The sequence below is a fragment of the Sorex fumeus genome, unplaced genomic scaffold (genome assembly GCF_029834395.1).
Source record: "Sorex fumeus unplaced genomic scaffold, SorFum_2.1 ptg000081l, whole genome shotgun sequence".
Lineage (NCBI taxonomy): Eukaryota > Metazoa > Chordata > Mammalia > Eulipotyphla > Soricidae > Sorex > Sorex fumeus.
The window spans coordinates 3,705,212-3,726,063 of NW_026606138.1; the positions used below are offsets into that span (position 1 = coordinate 3,705,212).

The 20,852-nt window shown below is 37.8% G+C and overlaps 1 protein-coding gene across 1 annotated transcript in view; it reads left to right on the forward strand.

Moving 5' to 3' along the window:
• Nucleotides 1–20,852, forward strand: part of PTPRB (protein tyrosine phosphatase receptor type B) — a 124,155-nt gene that overhangs the window by 38,856 nt on the left and 64,447 nt on the right. Inside the window, exons 5-10 of the mRNA XM_056130741.1 lie at nt 6,090–6,365; nt 7,398–7,655; nt 9,556–9,819; nt 12,801–13,070; nt 15,979–16,239; nt 19,921–20,187. Of these exons, the coding sequence (XP_055986716.1) occupies nt 6,090–6,365; nt 7,398–7,655; nt 9,556–9,819; nt 12,801–13,070; nt 15,979–16,239; nt 19,921–20,187 (1,596 nt within the window). The remainder of the gene's footprint in view (nt 1–6,089; nt 6,366–7,397; nt 7,656–9,555; nt 9,820–12,800; nt 13,071–15,978; nt 16,240–19,920; nt 20,188–20,852) is intronic.

A 20,852-nucleotide genomic window follows, 5' to 3' on the forward strand; every position in this document is an offset into this window, starting at 1 on the left:
ATTCAAACAAAATTGCAAAGTAAAAGAAAATCGCCTTTTGATTAGTATATTTGATTGACTAGGGATTGTCAGCTGTCTCTTTTTCAGTTTGGTCTTCTGCCTGTTTTCTAAAACCCTGCCCCAGGGATGGTTTGTAGTTTTTGCCTCACCTCTCCCCTGAGTTCTTTGAGAAAATTCCCAATTGCTGATGTTTACTGAATCTTATGTAAATTACTACATAAATTCTGCTTCCAGTCTTCTAGGTATACTGAATTTAACTAAAATAGTACCTCCTATTTCTGTAAAGTTTCAGAAACTGGCTCTGTAATTACTAAAAAAGGAAAGCTTTCTTGACCTATAGCTCATGAAAGATAAAATTGTGGAATGGGGATAATAACCACTTAGAGACGACCTTGCATGCCCACGGAGAGAAACTTCATCTCCTGGCAAATTCTTGATGCTTCAAGAGAGCTGAGGGATGGGGCTGGAGAGAGAGCACAGCGGGTAGGGCGTTGCCTTGCACGCGGCCGACCCGGGTTCAATTCCCAGCACCCCATATGGTCCCTGAGCACCGCCAGGAGTAACCCCTGTGCATCGCCAAGTGTGACCCCCAAAAAAAACTAAAAAAAAAAAGAGAGAGAGAGAGAGATGAGGGTAGCAGATGGGAACAGACATGTGAAGAGTTGATTTGGCAATAGTTGAGGTAAGACCAAAAACTATAAGGGAGAAATCAGAAAACTGTTGGAAAAATACAAATATTTAGCTGAGGGAGCCCAGGTGAAGATTACTCCCAGTGAGACAAGGGTGGGATGAGGTGGCAAGAAACAGAAAAAAGCCCATATTTTTACAAAATCTACCAATGAATCTATTTCCATGGCCTATCATTATACTGTTATTCACTTTATCTACAATAGCGAAACCTTCAAGTGAAGATTCTTTAACTTTGCCTATTATTTTCCATAGACATTAATTTTTATATTTTTGGTTTCATTGTTCTACTGAATGTACAATTCACAGCATCATTTCCAACCCTGGGTCAGCTCGGTGTCAGACAAAGAATGCATGAATTGCATTCGAGGTGTTAAAAATGCAGCTGTAGGACTGATTACCTGTATGACATGTCACTCACTCTCTCTGACCCCCTATTCCAACTGAGAAAGAGCACTGTAAACTAACAGATGCGATACAGATATACTCTGGTGCTATTATGATTTAAACAAAAGCTTTTGGCACCAATTCATGGGTTGATTGTTTTTTTTTTTTTTTTTTAGATTTTATTTAAGAGAAGGAAAAAGAAAAGGAAAAGGGCGGGACACCTCCCACAGTCAGAGGTTGGGGGTTGTGTCCTAAACAGAATTCTTTGTCTTCTTGCTATACGGTTCATTTTATTTCCAAAATTAATACTATCACTTTAAATCCTAAACATTGGAATTCCTTTACAGATAGGTAGTAAAGTTTTAATGGCCATACCAAAAAAAAAAAAAAGAGCATGTTTTATGCCTCATTCTTCAAGTCCATGTTCTGCCCTGAACATAGAATTTACTTTCTTGTCTCTATATCTTTTTTTCTTGCTTTTCTACTCTGGGAGAAGTCCGTGTTCTCTGTTGAACACATGCTTACTCTCTTTTTCTCCTTTCATGTATTTCTAAGCAAGATTTGTTCAATGAAAACTGTCTTACTTCACATGCACAAAAAAGTTAAATCCAATATTTCTTGTATTATATATGTATATGTGTAATATATACATATGTCACATATCATTATATAACATCCTCCTCTTACTAAATTATATTTGTTTAAAGAAGGAAGAGCTCATTTTGGCTCAGGAATTTAGTTAAACTTAATCTTTTATATTGGGAACAGAAAAATTGGGTTGACTTTAAACCTATGAAATTGTGGAATTTCCTGATGCAGATTTATTGAACTTTAACAAGTGTATATTATAGAACCTTGCATTTGATATTTCATATTCCAAGTTTATTTGAAAGTACAAACGGGTATGTCTGTAAATGGTAAAATCTGGCATATTGATCAAGAAGAATTTATCTGGTACTGCCTCACTGGTTACTGTGTACCTGGGAATGAGTGTGGGAAAACAGGGGGCTATAAATGCACATATATGTGTCTTGTTACCTCTGGCCGCCAGCATTATTTACATATGACCTGTCAAATGATGAGGAGTGCCAATATATATTTAACTTTGTAATGTTAATATAGTGATTATACTGAAAATAATATTAGTATAGTGATAATATTAAAAATAATATTCTGCATGAATATACGTGGGTATGTGTGTGTGTCTGTGTATATTAAATGATCACCCTGATGTACCCCCTAAAGGAGCATCCGATTTATTTCTAATAACATATGGGACACTTTTTTAAAATGCAGCAGAGTTTTCTCTGTGCTTAGACTGGAAAGAAGTCTGTAAACTCACTTCAGCAGTGCGCATGGCAATGGTGGCCAACTGCCAGTAAAAGGCTTTATCACAGCATAAATGGGGTTTTAAGTGTTTGTTTCCAGTGCAGGTTCTCGAAGCCCAGGCACTTCCCAGTCTCATTGTTCCTTTGTTCTAGCGGATGTACAAAGGATTGACTGTTTTGTTTTCTGGTGCAGAGAGATTAGATAAAGTCTGCATTTCTGAACTTCACCCTCTAGACACGCAACCTTAAAAATTCATGTCCTATATAGTTCATATTTGGCACAATGTATACACTTAGGTGATATTGATCACAACTTGAATTTTTTTAACCTTTCTCCGACCTGATGGCAGACAAGGTGACTGTGTTTAACCTTTTAAAACTATCACTGGAATGCAGTTGTCTCTTTCATCCATTTTCCCCTCTCAAATGCCACTTCAGCAAAAAATGTGTCATCGCCATTGGTCTGACAAGGTTGTTCTTGAATTCTGTTGACTATATAGGGTCTCATGGTAATAAAGAAATTTGTCCTTGCTAGGTAACAAGAAAAATTGTTAATTCCTTTCATTGTGATGTTTCTATTGACTATAATAAGATAGAATCTTTTAATAATATTGCCAGAAAAAAAATTCTACATTTCTTTTGTCCTCCAAGAATTTATAAATAAGAATTATATTGGGATTTTTTTTTTCAATGTTCAGAGTTAGAGGGGCCGGAGTGATAGTACAGTGGGTAGAGTACTTGCCTTGCTCTCAGCCAACCTGGGTTTGATACCCTGCACCCCATATTTCCCCGTCCCCCAACCCACCATGAGTGATTATTGAGCGCAGAGCCAGGGGTTAATCCTGAACGATGCTGACTGTGGCCCAAAACCAAAAAATAAATTAAAAGAAAAAAATTTTAATAAAAAGAAAGTGCTAATTCTTGGGATAAAATGATAAGATTGGAGAGAAACCGAAATAGTACTGAGGTAAGGGATTTGACTTGCACACAACTGATTCAGGTTTGATTCCCAGTACCAGATATGGTCCCCAGATCACCATTAGTAGTGAGCCCTCAACACAGAGCTAAGAGTAAACCCTGAGTATCACTGGGTGTGCCTCCCCACAAAAATATCTGAAGGGAAAGTTGGTGCAACAGCTGGCAACACTCAGGGTGCTTCTTAGATACATGGGAAGTGCCTTACCCTGTACTATTCTCTGGCCTTTCAAACTGATAGGATTTTATCAAGGTTTCTTATTAAAAAATGTAATATGCTAATTTAAGTTTATTTTCAAAACATCTTTTTATTTCACTTTTGCCACCATTTTGGCAATGATTCAGAGGAAGAAATTTATTTATTTATTTATTTATTTATTTATGTTTGCTTTTTGGGTCACACCCGGCAATGCTCAGGGGTTACTCCTGGCTCATGCACTCAGGAATTGCTCCTGGCGGTGCTCGGGGGACCATATGGGATACTGGGAATCGAACCTGTGTTGGCCATGTTGGCTGCGTGCAAGGCAAGTGCCCTACCCGCTGTGCTATCGCTCTAGCCCCAAGAAATTTATTTTTCATAATTAAACAGATATTTACAATATTGTGTCCCTGTTGTGTGTCAAGCAAAATCTCTGGTTATTCATTTTTTTTTTTTTGCGTCACACCCGGCAATGCACAGGGGATATTCCTGGCTCTGAACACAGGAATTACTCCTGGCAGTGCTCAGGGGACCATGTGGGATGCTGGGAATTGAACCTGAGTCAGCCACGTGCAAGGCAAACGTCCTACCCGCTGTGCTATTGCTCCAGCCCTCTCTGGTTATTCTTCAAAGCAATTGAGAAAGTATTTTTTTTATTCTTTAATTGAATCAATGTGAGATGGAGTTACAAATCTTTCATGATTGAGTTTCAGTCATACAAGATTGAACACTCATCCCTCTACCGGTGTAGCTTTCCCACAAACAATGTCCCTAGTATCACTCCCGCCACTGAAGCTCAGCCCCACCCTCTATCTCTGTGACAGGAGATTTCCTTCTTACTCTCTTTACTTTTGGGGCATTATAATAACCTCTCAAAGTCTCAGGATTCGCACATGCTATTGCTAAGATTTTATTTTATTTCTGTCTGACCCCAAAGCCCATGTTTGATCCACACATCTCCTGGCTTCTGTGACAAGATATTCTTCTGATTATTGCAGTAAGAATAATAGTAGCTAACATTCAACACTTACCATGTACCTAACATGGCCCTAAGAATTTTTGGTAAGATATTCTATTTAATCTTCATAACAGTTCTTCAGTTCTTTTTTGTTTTGTTTTGTTGTTGTTGTTTGGGTCACACCTGGCAATGCTCAGGGGATGCTCCTGGCTCTGCACTCAGGAATTACTTGTGATGTTGTTTTGGGGACCGTATGGGATTCCCAGGATTGAATCTGGGTTGGCTGCTTGCAAGGCAAATGCCCTACGGAGTACTATAGCTCCAGCCCCAAATCTTCATAACAGTTCTAGTTTAAAAACAAAGGTAACATTACTATCAACATTGCATACATGCATACATTGCACATATGAGACAAGTAAGGAGGCAGTGGAGAGACTTATGAATAATCACCTAAACTGCTGAATTCCAGCCAGGCCATAGGCCCCATAATCTAGGCTTTTCAACTGAACCTGGGCCACACTAGGGTATGAGTGAGACAACATTGCCCTCCAAACTCACCATGCTTTGAACTTTCTGAATCACTCCTGCTTTGTATATTTTGTATATTTTGCATATATATGTGTGTGTGCATACATGTATATATATCAGTGCATAAACATTGATATAATATATAGAAGTATGATATATTGGCTTAATTAATTTTTTCAGCATCATATAGTTATATAATTCATAGTATAAAACATAGATGAAGACATTTAACTGTCCAGGGTTATCATAGACTGCTTTTAGCAAAGGTATGTTGTTTCTAGGTGACCCATTTATTACATTTTGGCTCATAAACACCTTTTGAAACCAAATAAGATTGATTTGTTCCTGTTTGTGATGTTGTTAGTTCATAATTGAACTTCTTAAACTTAAACTCCTTATACTGTTCTAGTATTGCAAATCATAGTACCTAAAGAAAAATGAGAGAGTGAGAGAGTGAGAGAAAGAGTGAGCAAGCAAGTGAGTGAGAGAGAAAGAGAGAGAGACTTAGAGAGAGAGAGAGAGAGTGCCTGCCATAAAGGCAGGCTCTGGGGGCACGGTGGGAGGGAAACTGTGGACATTAGTGGCGGGAAATGTGCACTGGTGAAGGGGTGGGTTTTGGAACATAATATGACTGAAACTCAGTCATGAACAGCTTTGTAACTATATATCCCATGGTTATTTAACTTTAAAGAAAGAAAGAATGAAAGAAAAAGGAGGGAAGAGCCTGCCATAGAGAGATGGGCCAGGGGCAGTAAGGAAACTGTGGGTATTGGTGGAGGGAAGTGGACTCTGATATAAAGGGATTGGTTCTTGATCATTGTACACCTGTAACTCATCATATAAATAATATATGTATATATATATAAACATATATAACAGCAAGTTTAAAATGATATAAATTGCCCATTTATTCGCTGGGTATCCTATCCTCAAGTTTTTAAGGTAAAATCAACCTGGATTACAATTAGGTAAGGATGTATTTGCCAGAGTCATCGAACCACATTCTTTCTTGGTATTTGTCTTGCAGATCCTTTACCTCCTTCTAGGTTTGAATTTAGTAAAGAGAAGACTACTTCAACCAGCTTACATGTTTGGTGGACACCTTCTTCTGGAGAAGTCACTGGATATGAATTGCAGTTATTTGCTGATGCCCAAAAGATACAAGATATCCAAAATCCAGAATTTACTTCAAGGAATGATCACACATTTTTCAACCTCACTGCCGGAAACAAATACATTATTGCCATCACTGCTCTTTCTGGAGACAAACGTTCCTCAACAATTTATACCAATGGATCAACAGGTACGACCTATTTACTGGGAGCTTGATATTTAATAATCTATGCTCTGTTTGAAGATGTATTAAACTTCAGAAATGGGAGTAACAAAGGCCCAGACTAATAATGATATATAGATAAACTAGATAAAGAGACAGTGAAACATAGTGGATATACTGATCTAAAATTAAGAAGACGTGGCAGTGCTGCTAGTTCTCTGGGTGATTTTGAGCAAGTCAGAGAATGTCTTTGGGACTAGGATTTGTTCCAAAAGGAAGTTGTTATTTCCTAATGGCCATTCTAACTCAAACCTTAAACAAAAGGATTTTCTACCTCATTGTATAAGTTTGGGCCATAAAACTTACTATTTAGATGTTTTCCTCCTTTGTATGGTCTTTTCATAACATCAAATAATGACATTTCCTAAATATTCTTATTTTTTCTAAGTTTTTGCTCCTTCAGTTTGATAAGAAATACCCTCACTCACTTCTTGATCTCAAGAATGCCTTATAGGGCTGGAGTGATAGTACAGCGGGTAAGGCATTTGCCTTGCACGCAGCCAACCTGGGTTCCATTCCCAGCATCCCATATGGTTCCCCAAGCACTGCCAGGAGTAATTCCTGAGTGCAAAGTCAAGAGTAACCCCTGTGCATCGCCGGCTATGACCCAAAAAGGAAAAAAAAAAAAAGAATGCTACATTCTCCATAAAACACCGTGTTTCTTATGATATATCCTCTCTTCTTTTTCTCTCCTGTTTATTCTCTTTCCATTTTTAATCTTCCATAGTTCTTTTCTCATTACTATTATGCCACATTCATTGGTTAAAAACTACCTGAAGTGGGGGAGACAGACAAGTAAATTATGAGGTAGCTTTAGGTTATAGACTGCAGGAGTTCTCACTTCCAGTGAAATTTGAAGAATGCTGCTTTTGTTACTGTTACCACACAAATGAGACATGCAGAGAAACATAAATGAGAATGTGATTTCTAATTATATGGGCCTGTGCATTCTCTAAGGAAATTATGAATGACACTTGGAAATGTACTTTCTCTCACTAGTGCCTTCCCCTGTGAAAGATATTCATATTTCATCAAAAACTAATTCTCTCCTGGTTTCCTGGTCCCCTGGCTCTGGGAATGTGGAAAAATACCAGCTGCTGCTAATGGATAAAGGAATCGTCGTTCAAGACAGTGTTGTAGAACCATCTGCCACTTCCTACACTTTTCAAGGGCTGAGCCCTGGCCACCTGTACAACCTCACAGTTTTGGCCGAGGTTGCAGGGCTACAGAACTACAAATGGAAACTGGCCAGGACAGGTAAGAGCTCCTAGCCAGCCAAATGAGCCTCAAATCAGAAATTGTTTTATACACATGTCCTATGAAATTTACTTGGATAATGGCAATACAGTAAAATTCAAACATATGCATGTTACAGGAGACTCTTCATAGACCCCTGGGTTGGGTTTACACAGAGAAAGGAACTTACCCTCAGTCTAACGTTTATACTAGCCCCCTGACAATATATTGAAATGAACAAAGATCACTGGAATGTTGTGAACTTGTCTTTAGTGAGCCAGTTTTCTTCAGTATTCTAAGTGAGAAAGGATCTTCCGTCCTTTCTTTCTCTTAAATACACATCTATTGCCTACATGGCCTCACTCACAATAACTGAGGCTTACTTTCTCAGTGCTCTGTAAAGATCTCCTATGAAACAGTCATTTCCCAACAAAACATGTCCTGACACCCAAGATGACGTGACTTATTCTCACAGTCTAACCTAACCAGATAAACTAATTTGAGTTAAGTTCTAATATATAATTCATGTATGTATTCATTTAGTTCAGATTTACTGAGGATGAACTATATGCAAAGCATTCTGGCTAGAACGGTGTCAAGAAAAATATCTTTGCCTTCATGGTGTTTATATTCTAGAAGGTTCTAATGCTCTGGTAGGTCTAATGCGTTATTAAATTCCTTCTCTTGGTAAGCTATATAATTGTAAGAGCAACTAAATAGCAAAGTGTTTTTAAAATTGCTTTAGTTGGGAAAGTTTCTAGAACTATTAGGTGTTAGTGGCAAGGTATCTAGGGAATTACAGACATTAATGTAATTTTCATATCACACATCAAAGATGTGTTGACATTCCCAACAAAGTGTACCATATGTCTTAAGACTTATTTATGTACATGATGGGTCATAGCAATAATATAGCAGATAGGGTGATTGCCTTGCTTGTTGCTTACCCAGTTTCAAGTACCAGAATCCCATATGGTCCCCTGAGCACTACCAAGAATAATTACTGATTTCAGAGCCAGGAGTAACCCCTGAGCATCTCTGGGTGTGACCAAAAAAATAAAACAAAAGATAATTAAAAGAATTATTTATATACATGAAAAGCTAATTACACTTATTACTGGTCGATGCATACTCAATGTGCAGGTCCCGTTCTTTTTTTTTTTTCACTTTAATGTAGGAGTACTGTTATTTATTCAGCCACTGATTAGGCTGATTAGGCTGATTGAATTTTGCATGAACTCCACCCGTTCTTTTAATGAAGTGTTTCTTATTTCTATTTGACTTTAATGACCAAAATACATATCAAGAGCATGTAGATAGAAGATTTTCACCAACGTATTTCTTCTTTATAGTAATTTTCCTTTGATGAAATAATGACATAACCCAAGATTTATTGGAATTTACAATCAAATATAAAAAACAAATATTAGATACTTTCTTTTATTAAATGCATAAAGACAACAAGATATAAGACAAATAATGGATGACAGACTTCTTGGAGATTCCCATAAAGAATTCAGAATTGGAAGTATCATGTTAGCTCTCTCGAGCAAGCCTTTATTTGTGAATAAGGACCCATAGATTCTGTTGAGATAGAGCCCTACAGGGTTTCCCAGGAATAAACTCAAACCTGGGCTCCCAACAGCTACATCCCAGCTCTTTCTACTCCCCAGCATTGCTTTAGTTCTCATCTGAGAACAAAGTATGTCACTTGAATTTATCTAAGTTATTTAAGCAAGTGTTTTGAATCAATTCTGAAAAGTCTGTATAACTGACTCTGCTGGGCTTGACCTCTTGAAGTGACTATTTTTTTCTGAGCAGAAGTTGTTCCTTTTGGGGATTAAAATTCAGGGTCAGAGTTGGTCACCAGTTGGGTAAACCATCCTAAGTTAAAGTCTTATTTCCTCTCAATCTTTACTAGCCCCCATGGAAGTCTCATATCTGAAGGTGACAAATGATGGCTCTTTGACCTCTCTGAAAGCCAAATGGCAAAGACCTCCTGGAAACGTGGATTCCTACAACATCACCCTTTCTCACCAAGGGACCATCAAAGAATCCAGAATGTTAGCACCTCAGATTACTGAAACTTATTTTAAAGACTTAACCCCTGGACGCTTGTATCAAGTTACCATCAGCTGTGTCTCAGGTGAACTGTCTGCGCAGAAGATGGCCATGGGCAGAACAGGTAAGTTGATGGCTCTCGAGTATTCCTGGATGACCCCAAATTCTCTCTGATTCTGTCTTAGAATAGAACAAAGTAAGTTAGAAGAAAATATCATTTTCTATCCTGGGAAGACGGTCCCCATAACTGAGGGTGTAAGTAGGCAGGGATTCACATGAGAACAAAGTAGGTCACTTGAATTTTTCTAAGTTATTTAAGCAAGTGTCTTTGAGATTAATTCTGAAAAGTCTGCATAACTGACTTTGTGCTGGGCTATTTCACAGCATACCTCTTAAATACTTGAAAGCACTAGCATATTGATGAATAAAACCTTCCTGATAAATGCATTTAGTGAGAGCCAACTAACATTTACCTATTTTTCCAAAAAATATTTTATTAGTTTATGTCATTAGCCTCTTTTGTATACATTACAGTACTACATGAGAGAGAAAGAAAAAAGTGCCTGCCATCAAGGCAATCTGGGGCAGGGCTGGGGAATGGGGTGGTAGCAGGAAGGAAACTGAGGACATTGATGATGGGAAATGTACACTGGTTTAGGGTTGGATATTGGAGCATTCTATGACTGAAAGCCAATCATGAACAACTTTGTAATTGTATCTCACAGTGATTTAATAAAAATATTTTTAAAGAAATGAAAAAGCAAATAAATAAATTGAGGTACTATGAGCTTTGGAAGTTGCTAAAATGCCCGGGTTCATCAAATTATGTTCTCTAGCCAAATATGGCTTATAGCCTATTTTGGTTTTTGAGATCTTTTTTTTTTTTTCAGTTCTAGGGATTGAACACGGGGCCTCACACAGACAAAGCAAGTTACCCTAGCTCTGAGCTCATATACCCCAGTCCTGTGACAGTATGTGAAATACAACCACATGTGGTCAGAAATAGCTAAATATCTACTATCTAGTATTTTACCAAAAATAGTTTACCGATTCTTATTTTTTGAGGTTACATTTAATCACATAATTGTAGAATATGCACACGAAAATAAAAATAGCACATTTTAAGAATAGTAATTGTATGAACACTTCCATGCACCAGGCTCTGACTAAACAATGCCCATTATTTGAGAGGCCCTCTTTTTGTCAGCATTTTTAGGTTATTCACTTAGTAAATAGTGAGCTGGAAGCCAGAGATATAGTACAGGGGTTAAGGTGCTTGCCTTGCATGCAGCCAAGTTTAGTTTGCTTCCTGACACCACATATGATCCCCAAACACTGCCCCTCTCTCTCTCTCTCTCTCTCTCTCTCTCTCTCTCTCTCTCTCTCTCTCTCTCTCTCACACACACACACACACACACACACACACACACACACACACTGGTGAGCTGGAATTTAAATAAATACATTTCTAGTGACTCTTCTCTATACCCTTTGAGATTCCAAATAGGAGCCATATAGTAAGAAGGAAAGGATCAAATTCTCTTTTAGAAGATCAATAAAGACTTCTTAGGAGCACTGATTTTAAAATGGAACCTAAAAAATTGCCAAACTCTTGGGTAGTGATGAGAACGCCGTTGAAATGGAAGTGGTAATATCAGCAAAGGCACCAAGATGGAGGTGCCCTGAGCTGTGCAGGTCTGTGGAGTATGAAACTGGAGTGCCACATTCCAGATTGCTGGGAGAGAGCTGTGGAAGGATTCGGGATCTGATTTAGAGAAGCTAGAAATTCCAGAGGACTTGATGTTCTATAGTTAGTAGAAGCCTCTCTAAAAAGAAAGATGGCTCTTTGTTTGAGGGGTTGGTTTTTGGTTTTGTTTCTTTGTATTGTTTGTGTACCACAACTGATGGTGCTCAGGGCTTACTCCTGACTCTGTACTCAGGGGTCAGTCACTCTTCGAGAGTATGAGGAGACTTTTTGGGGTGCCAGGGATTAAACCTGGGCCTGCTGTGTACAAGGCAAACACCCTGCCCACCGGACTATTTCTCCCTACTCCACTTTTCTTGCTTTTCTTGCTTCTCTTATAAGAATGTCAAAAGACCTAAGGTGCCAGGAATTTAACCGACCTCACACATGTTGGGCATGTACTCTTATTACTGAACAACATCCTTGACCTGAGGCCCTAAATTATTATTTTTTTTTCTTTTTGGTTTACACCCCGCATTGCAAAGGATTACTCCTGACTCATGCACTCAGAAATTACTCCTGGCAGTGCTTGGTGGACCGTATGGTATGCTGGGAATCAAACCCAGGTCAGCCGTGTGTAAGGCAAGTGCCCTACGCTCCAGCCCTTTTTTAAATTTTTTTAAAAAAAATAATGATAAGATCTTTGCCATTGGAAAAGGGAATTTTAAAAAAATGGGGGGCTGGAGAGATAGCACAGCGGGTAGGGCGTTTGCCTTGCACGTGGCCAACCCGGGTTCGATTCCCAGCATCCCATATGGTTCCCTGAACACTACCAGGAGTAACTCCTGTGCATCTCTAGGTGTGACCCAAAAAGCAAAAAAAAAAAAAAAATGGAATTACAATATGATACCCAGTTACCAAAGCTGTTCATGATTTGGTTTCAGTCATTCAATGTTCCAACACTTGTCCCTTCACCAATGTACATTTTCAGCCACCCACATCACAGATTTCCCTCTGGAGAGGAATGTTTTATGACCACAACAAAATCCAGCATCTCTTTTCTCTCCCAAAATTGTCATATCTATCAATGCCATGATCTTCGGAAGCAATATAAATATTATCTCTAGAACTTGCATGCAACCAGTAACATGTTCACATAACAAGATTATTAAGCGTGTTACAGAATATTGCATTAGAGATATATTACTCAAATTATTTAGCATACTTTTTTTGTATATCTTCAAATATCTTTAAAATGAGGAAAGAATATTTAATTGCAAACCATAAACATCCGAAAGGAATAGAAATATTTGAACTTTAGATACTAAATCTCTTATCCACTGCTTCCTATACAAAGTAAGATGGTATCTTTACTTTCAGTTTTTATTATCTCCTTTTTTGACGTTTGTTTCATCATTTAGTTCCAGAGAAAGTTGGAAACCTGGAGGCAAATGGCAATGGTTCCATGAAGTCCCTCGTAGTGAGCTGGTCGCCCCCTGCTGGAGACTGGGAGCAGTATCGTATCTTGCTCTTTAATGAATCTTTAATGATGCTGAACACAACAGTGAGGAAGGAAGAAACACACTATGTCATCGATGGCATGGGACTCATACCAGGAAGACAATATGAAGTGGAAGTCACTGTTGAGAGTGGAAATCTGAAAAATTCTAAACGCTGCCATGGCAGAACAGGTAAGAAATATTCATATTGTCTTGGACCCTTCCTGTAGTCATTCTCCCAAATCACCAAAATACCTGTCCTTGTCATGCCCCAGTGTTCCCTGAATTTGAAACATTGTAGACTTATAGCCTGTAGTAGGATGTGAGTCATTTCACTGTCACTGTCCTCCCATTGTTCATCGATTTGCTCGCGCAGGCCCAGTAACGTCTCCAAGTGTGACAATTGTTACTGTGTTTTTGGCATATCGGATATGAATGCCATGCGGGCGAGATACGCTTGATAGCTTGCCGGGCTCTCCGAGAGAGGCGGAGGAATCGAACTCGAGTCAGCTATGTTGGCCACTTGCAAGGCAAACGCCCTAGCCCCCTGTGCTATCGCTCCAGCCTGTGAGTCATTTAAGTTTTAAAAATAGTTTCCGGCCAGAGTGATAGTACAGCAAGTAGTGCATTTGCCTTGCACAAAGCCCACCCGGGTTCAATCCCCAGTATCCCACATGGTCCCCCAAGCACCACCAGGAGTGATTCCTGAGTGCAGAGCCAGGAGAAACCCCTGAGTATCACTGAGTGTGACCCAAAAAGGGACAAACAAACAAAAAAAACCCAAAAAATAAAAATAGTTTCATGGAAAATCACTTTCACTAGTTACTCTATAAATTTATAAAAGAAAGACTTTTTAAAAAATTGTTTATTTAGGGGCTGGAACAATAGCAGCAGATAGGGCATTTGCCTTGCATGCACCTGGGTTCAGTTCCCAGCATCCCAGATGGTCCCCTGTGCACTGCCAGGAGTAATTCTGAGTGCATGAGCCAGGAGTAACCCCTGTGCATTGCCGGGTGAGATCCAAAAAGAAAAAGAAAGTTTATCTGTATTTGCAGGAGTCAGATTGGGCCATACCTGGCATTGTTCAGGGGCTGTTTCTGGCTCTGCACACAAAAAGAACTCTTGGTGATACTGGGGAGACTATTGGGGATGCTGAGGATCAAATCCAGGTCAGCCCCCTGCAAGGCAAGCACCCTACTGATAGACTATCACTCTAGCCCCCCAAAAGATTCTTTAATTAGCAAAAGAATAGGAATGAAACAATCTGTGAATGAAGACTAACCCTTTTCACAAGACAACCTTTAGAGTACTATTGCCTTGACTTGGTGGTGCCTGGTATGGGAGCTTCAGGGATCTAAGAAAGATTCTAAAGTGGAGAGGGGTACATTTGTATTTCCGAGCAAAGAAGAATGAGAATACTGAAACATATATTTTGGTATTCTTGCTGTCACCACTCTATTGTGATTCCTTGGGCAACTCACAACCTCTGTGTTTCTTCAATCTTCGAAGAGAAGAGTTGCCTTCCATTCTCAAAATTTCTTTTACAAAAAATCCCAGTGATATAAAATACTCCATACTTAAAAATCCAGATATCCTTAGTATCTTAACCTGAAAATAAGGAAATAACTATATGTATTCAGTGTTCTTCTTATAAGAATGTCAAAAGACCTAAACACCTCCTTAGCTTTCCATATATAACATTTTAACTTCCAAACGTTAATATCCACTGGATGATGTCATCACCTACATAAGTTTAAACTAAACATTTTTAATATTTCACAGAACAATTGTCTATGTCCTCACCAATAATTTATATCTAATTCATTTCAGATAACTTAAAAATACTGTCAAGTGCTTATAGGTGCTGTCAATAGATTGACATCTTTTATAAATTTTTCTTATTATAGTTCAGGTTCGATGGTTAACATTTATGTGTCAACATTTATGGTATTGCTGTATGAAGCTACTGCACCTTCATCACCACCAAAGTGCCCATTATCTTCTACCATTGTCCCTATGTCACCAATGATCCACCTCTTCATTTCTTCTCCTGTCTTTCCCCACGCTACTTGTTAATCTGAGTCATGTAACCCAAGGATAAAGGTTTGTCATCATTATATATTTTGCTGACATAATTTTTTTAATTGAATCACCATGAGACACACAGTTACAAAGTTGGTCATGACTGGGTTTCAGTCATACAATGTCCCTTCACCAATGTACATTTTTTACTATTGATATAATTCTTAAAAGAGCTTTTCTTAAATTGTACCACTAAGGCAAAAAAGGTAAGTTAAAGTAGACAAAGTTTGATAAAAACGGTCTAGTTTATTTTGATTATATGTAAGAAGGAAGACAGATTTAGAGAGTCAGTTAGAGTGGAATTATGCATTTTCTTGCAAAAATCACAGAATTTTTTTCTTTTGCACACATGATTCTTCCATAGTTTAGCTTTCTTATTCTTTTTTGGGCAACACTTTGCTTTCTAATATTGTCTCCTAGAAATTATACCAATGGAACCTTTTAAGAAAATGAAAGCAATTTCTGCTCTTTATGTAAAAGAAATCCTCAGTCAGATACAATTATCACTTATCAGCTATATACCCTATTATCATATTATAATACAATTGAAATAATCTTCCTATTATATCATATTAGTATCACCTCCTCAGAAATTATGGGGAATAAAACTTTTGGCCTTTCAAGCTATGGGAGTAACAAATTCTCTAAGTTCCACCTAAGTACTCAAACATGGGTCTTTGTGGTTTTGTGTCTCACAGGATTATATTATATAATATTATACATTTTTGTTCTAAGAATTTAAATAAAGAAATAAACACTTGTAAAATAGTATATGACCAAAACTAAATTACCCAGAAAAATACTTTCCAATAGTATGCATTTGAATCCTTATTTTTGGTTATATTACACGAGCAAAAGTTTTTTGTGTTTAGCTTTTTTTCTTTCTTGAGGCATCAGCATTCAAAAAAGAAATGCTGAACTAGAAGACTCGCATAGAGAGATAAGAGCAGCTTTCTAAATAACACTGAACTGTATCTGAGATCATCAATGACCCAAGTCTTCACTGCTTTTTCTTCAGTCCCCCTGGCTGTCCTCCAACTTCGTGTTAAACATGCCAATGAGACCTCACTAAGTGTCATGTGGCAGACCCCTGTAGCAGAATGGGAGAAATACATCATCTCACTGGTCGACAGAGACCTCTTACTCATCCACAAGTCACTCCCCAAAGATGTCAAAGAATTCACTTTTACTGACCTGGTGCCTGGACGAAAATACATAGCTACAGTCACTAGTATTAGTGGAGACTTAAAAAATTCATCTTCAACAAAAGGAAGAACAGGTATAAATTTCAGACTTTAAAAGTATCCTGTCTGCTGAATTGTTTAATATTCAACTTACGAGTGTTTTAATTAATTACCTTTACATTTTACATACTAGGCATTGCTCTGTGGATCCTCATTTATCGTTTGTTTTATATTTTACTAATTTCAGCCTTTGTTTCACTGCTTTTAAAAAAAATCTTTGTTTTGATTTATTTTACAAAAATTGAAACAGCAAAGGAAAATATTTCCAAAGAGTTTTGCTGCAAATGAGAACAGAGAAATAGAACAGTGTTTAAAAGAGGGAATATGTTTTATAAAAGATTATTCTTAAGGAAAAAAATTAATAGTAACATGTTTTGAGTTGGTGGGAATGCTCTAGGCGAGAGCAGCTCTGCAGAGAGGGAAGAATTTCTGCTGGTAGTCTACAAATAGGCATAGGGTCTAATAGGATCTAAAATACAAGCCAATCAATTTCAGAATCAGATCAGCTATGAAAATAAACAGTAAATACACATAGACCCAGATCTTTTCTTATTTGTGCATAAAATCTATTTAAGATTTCACATATATTTACTATGTATTACATTTTATTGGGTCTCATTCTTCTAAAGAGCCTTGAATATAATCTCAGGGCTAGGATGAAAGAGATGTTGCCTGCTCGAGGCAATCGACGAATAACAGGATGATGAAATGAAATGAAATGAAAATTACATTTTATGTCTCCATGTATTTTCTTCCTGGGCTTTAGTCTACTTTTCTCAGCCCTAATTTGATTTAATTAGTCTTTATTTGGCTCTAGATATCTAACCGATTTTTAAAAACTTTTTCAGCATCATTGTAGTTTAGGTAACATGGTTACTACGGTAATGTTAACATTTGTGGTTTTAATGTACACTGCACCTTTATTACCACCAAAGTGTCCAAAACCCTCCACCACAGTCCTTATAATTCACTCTGACTTCTAAATTTTAATTATTATGTTTTTAAACATTCTCTTTGGTTCTCTTTCTAATCTGTTTTGTGCTCCATTGTTCTTTTTATTTCCATTCTCTTCTTTCCTTGCTGTGAGCTATGCTCTGTGTATCATAACTATAATATCCGAAATCTTCAAGAGTTCAATCCTGTTGTCTATTGATTCTTGCTGCATTTTGCTCACAAATATTTATTCCTTTAGTAAGTAAAGTAAATATTTGTGGTTTTGTTATGGAAGTAAATATTTGTGATTTCTATACTATTAATTCATATACCTTGAATTTAAAGTCTTTCGGGATTCTTTTAGCCTTGTTTGAAGATGGGCTTCAGAATGAATTTTTCTTTTAGCTAATTCTCTCAGGTCTAGGACTACTAGCAACCCATTTGTATTTTAACCTAAATTATCTATTTGAGGTTTTTTTGGTTTGTTTTTTGCTTTTTGGGTCACACCCAGCTTTGCACAGGGGTTACTCCTGGCTCTTGCACCTAGAAATTACTCCTGGTGGTGCTGGGGGGACCATATGGGATGCCAGGGATCAAACCCGGGTTGACCACATGCAAGGCAAATGCCCTACCCGCTGTGCTATCGCTCCCACCCCTATTTAAGAGTTTTTGATCACTATGGTTTTATAAATTTGTATTGCAAGTATACTGAAACTATCTTGAGGTTATGAATTTTCTGAGGGCTGAGGCGGGAGAAATTCTCTTCTCCACCCAGTGTTAAAAATGATAAAATGATGTAGGGAGTAAAAAGAGAACATTTATTACCCTTATACTTCACATATACAGTGTTATAAAATGTCACATAAGCAATTTCTCTTCTTAGGAAGGTCCTTCACTTTGTCTCTTATCTCTTAGTCTGAAAAGCTCTAATATCAAACTTAAATTTATGTTTGAAAGATGCCCTTAAGAGCAAGTCTGCATCTGAGACCCAACTGTCTTACTGTCTGAAGTTCCTTATAATCTTTACATCTGTTCATATAATTACATTTTTATATTTTATTCAACTGTGTAGTTGTAAACTATATAGTTTTGTGAGATTTTCACAGTATGTAGCCCACCATAGAGCACGAAATGGAAGTTTAAAATACTGGTTTAGAATTTATGTCATTTTCATCATTGTGTTAGAGAGATAGCTCAGTGCTTTGCATGCAGGAATCCCGGATTTGATTCCAGCTTCAGGTTTAACTATTCTAATCAATGTATTTTTGGTACCTCATGGGGTTCTTAATAGCTAATGAGTTCCTCTCAACAGGAACAAAAAATATAAACACATTGTACAAGTAGAGTTGATTCTTCTAATATACCTATAGTAATAGTTTTATGAATATATTTCTATCTTAGCCTGAAGTCAGTAAATTCTGAGAACGGGTAGGTTAGAGTTCCAATCAACTAGATTATAATTCAAGAAAGTGAGACAAAGAAGATATACGATGGATATACAAACTTTACTTTCTGTAGAAAAGATGTGTTAATGGACAAGTAGAAGGTTACAAGAGTTTTTAATTAGGAAAGGGGCACAAGCTCATATTAGACAGATCAGACTTGGATTCCAAGTTGACTGTTAGCATTATCATACAAAGATTACTTTTATAATCTTTGACTTCCTTATCAGTAAATAAAAGAACAAAATCAACTTTATGAAATTTTGAATGGCATCAAAATTTATACTGTCTATAAAGCACAAGCCCATAATTAATACACTAGTTATCATTAGCATTATAAAGTTTTTTTAAGTTTTGCTAATGTGATGATGTATTTTATATTAACATTTTAAGCAACTATAATAATAATAGTCCTCTTGAGAATGTGTCACTAAATAATTAGCCAGTTTCCTCAACTATGATATAATTATCAGGTTGAAGTGATGTTTTTCAGTACTATCTGATAACTATCAAGTAGACCAGGTGGCTTTAAGTTCTCCTGCTGTAAGGACAGAGAAAACCAGATTTTAGATAAATAAACTTCAAAAATATAAGTCTAAGGACAGGAGATGGCTCAGTGGCTAAAGCACCAGTCTTGCAAGGGTCAGGCCAAGTTTATCCCTGATGTACCCACATGTGTCCAGTGAGACTCTGGCAGCTCTGTTATTTGTCCCTCACAGTTCTACTGTCTGTGGTCCCCAGCACTACTAATGATTTCTGTCTGCACCACATCATGGTCTATTCAAGCACTGAAACTAAGGGTGCAATCACTGGTGAGCCCTAAAATCACAGGCGAGCACCATGGTCAAGATTCCCACAGCCCAATGAGTGAGAATAAGCACCACATCCAAAACGTGCCACCCCCATTGAGTATGTGTATTTTAAGCACCTCAACTGAAAAGGAATGCACCCCCAGAGAGCCCCACAACCAACTGTGTGAGCACCAGAGCTGAACATGTACATGAGCCCCAGTCATGACAAGAACAAGAGGGAAGGGTGGAGTTTTATTTAAGCTTAATAGTTTTTAAGTACTTGAAATTTTAAAATCCAAACCTACTAGATATATATCTCATCCGTGTGTGAATTAATTTTGATTTTGCATTTAAATATTTTTCATAATATTTCAATCTCTACAGAGTCTATATATTATAGGAAGAAAGACTATAGCAGATATAGCAGTTCAAGATATTGCTAAAACTTTACTCCTTCCTTTACATTTTTTCTTTTTTCCCCTCCCTCCCCCTACATTTTCTCATATTAACTAAGTGTGATCTCTTTTTGCTTCTCCCTATTGTGTTGTAGTGCCTGCCCAAGTGACAGGCTTGCATGTGGTCAATCAAGGAACAACCAACAGCCTATTTACTAACTGGACCCGAGCCCTGGGCGACATAGAATTCTACCAAGTCTTACTGATCCATGAAAATGTGGTCATCAAAAATGAAAGTGTCTCCAGTGAGACCAGCAAGTACAGCTTCCACGCTCTCAAATCAGGCAGCCTCTACTCTGTGGTGGTCACAACAGTGAGTGGCGGGATCTCTTCCCGACAAGCGGTGGTGGAGGGAAGGACAGGTAAGTGGAGTGTCTGTGACCAGTAGGGTTCTGAGCACATGGAATGTCCAGCGCACATTCTAGAATTTTTTTTCATGTGTCCTAAAATAAATCATTATCTCTTTGAATGCCAAGTTTCAGTACCACCCAACACATCATTGCTCTCCTGGAAATGAAAACTGGTGATAGGAGGTGATAACAAAGAATGAATTTGCAGGACTGGGAAGATGACTCTAAAAGCTAGTACACATGCTTTGCATGCAAGAGGCCCATGTTCGGTCCCTGGCATCACCCGGTAAACAACCCCAACCCAATCCCAGCACCCAATGGGGAGTAGCTGCCCAGCTTATTTGGGTCTAGGCAAAAAAAAAAAAAACTGAACAAGCAAACAAAAGAACAGATTTTGGGTTTGCTAAAATCTCCAATAAATTTGTCAGAACTTCATAACATGACAGATATTTTATTCTGAAGTGTATTTCTTCATTCAATTGATTTCTTGTGGTAAAAGGTAAAGGTAAAAGGTAAAGGCCCTCCCGTTGTTCATCAATTTGCTCGAGCGGGCCCAGTAATGTCTCCATTGGAGACTTTGTTGTTACTGTGTCTGGCATATCGAATACGTCACGGGGAGCTTGCCAGGCTCTGCCGTGCAGGCAAGATACTCTCGGTAGCTTGCCGGGCTCTTCGAG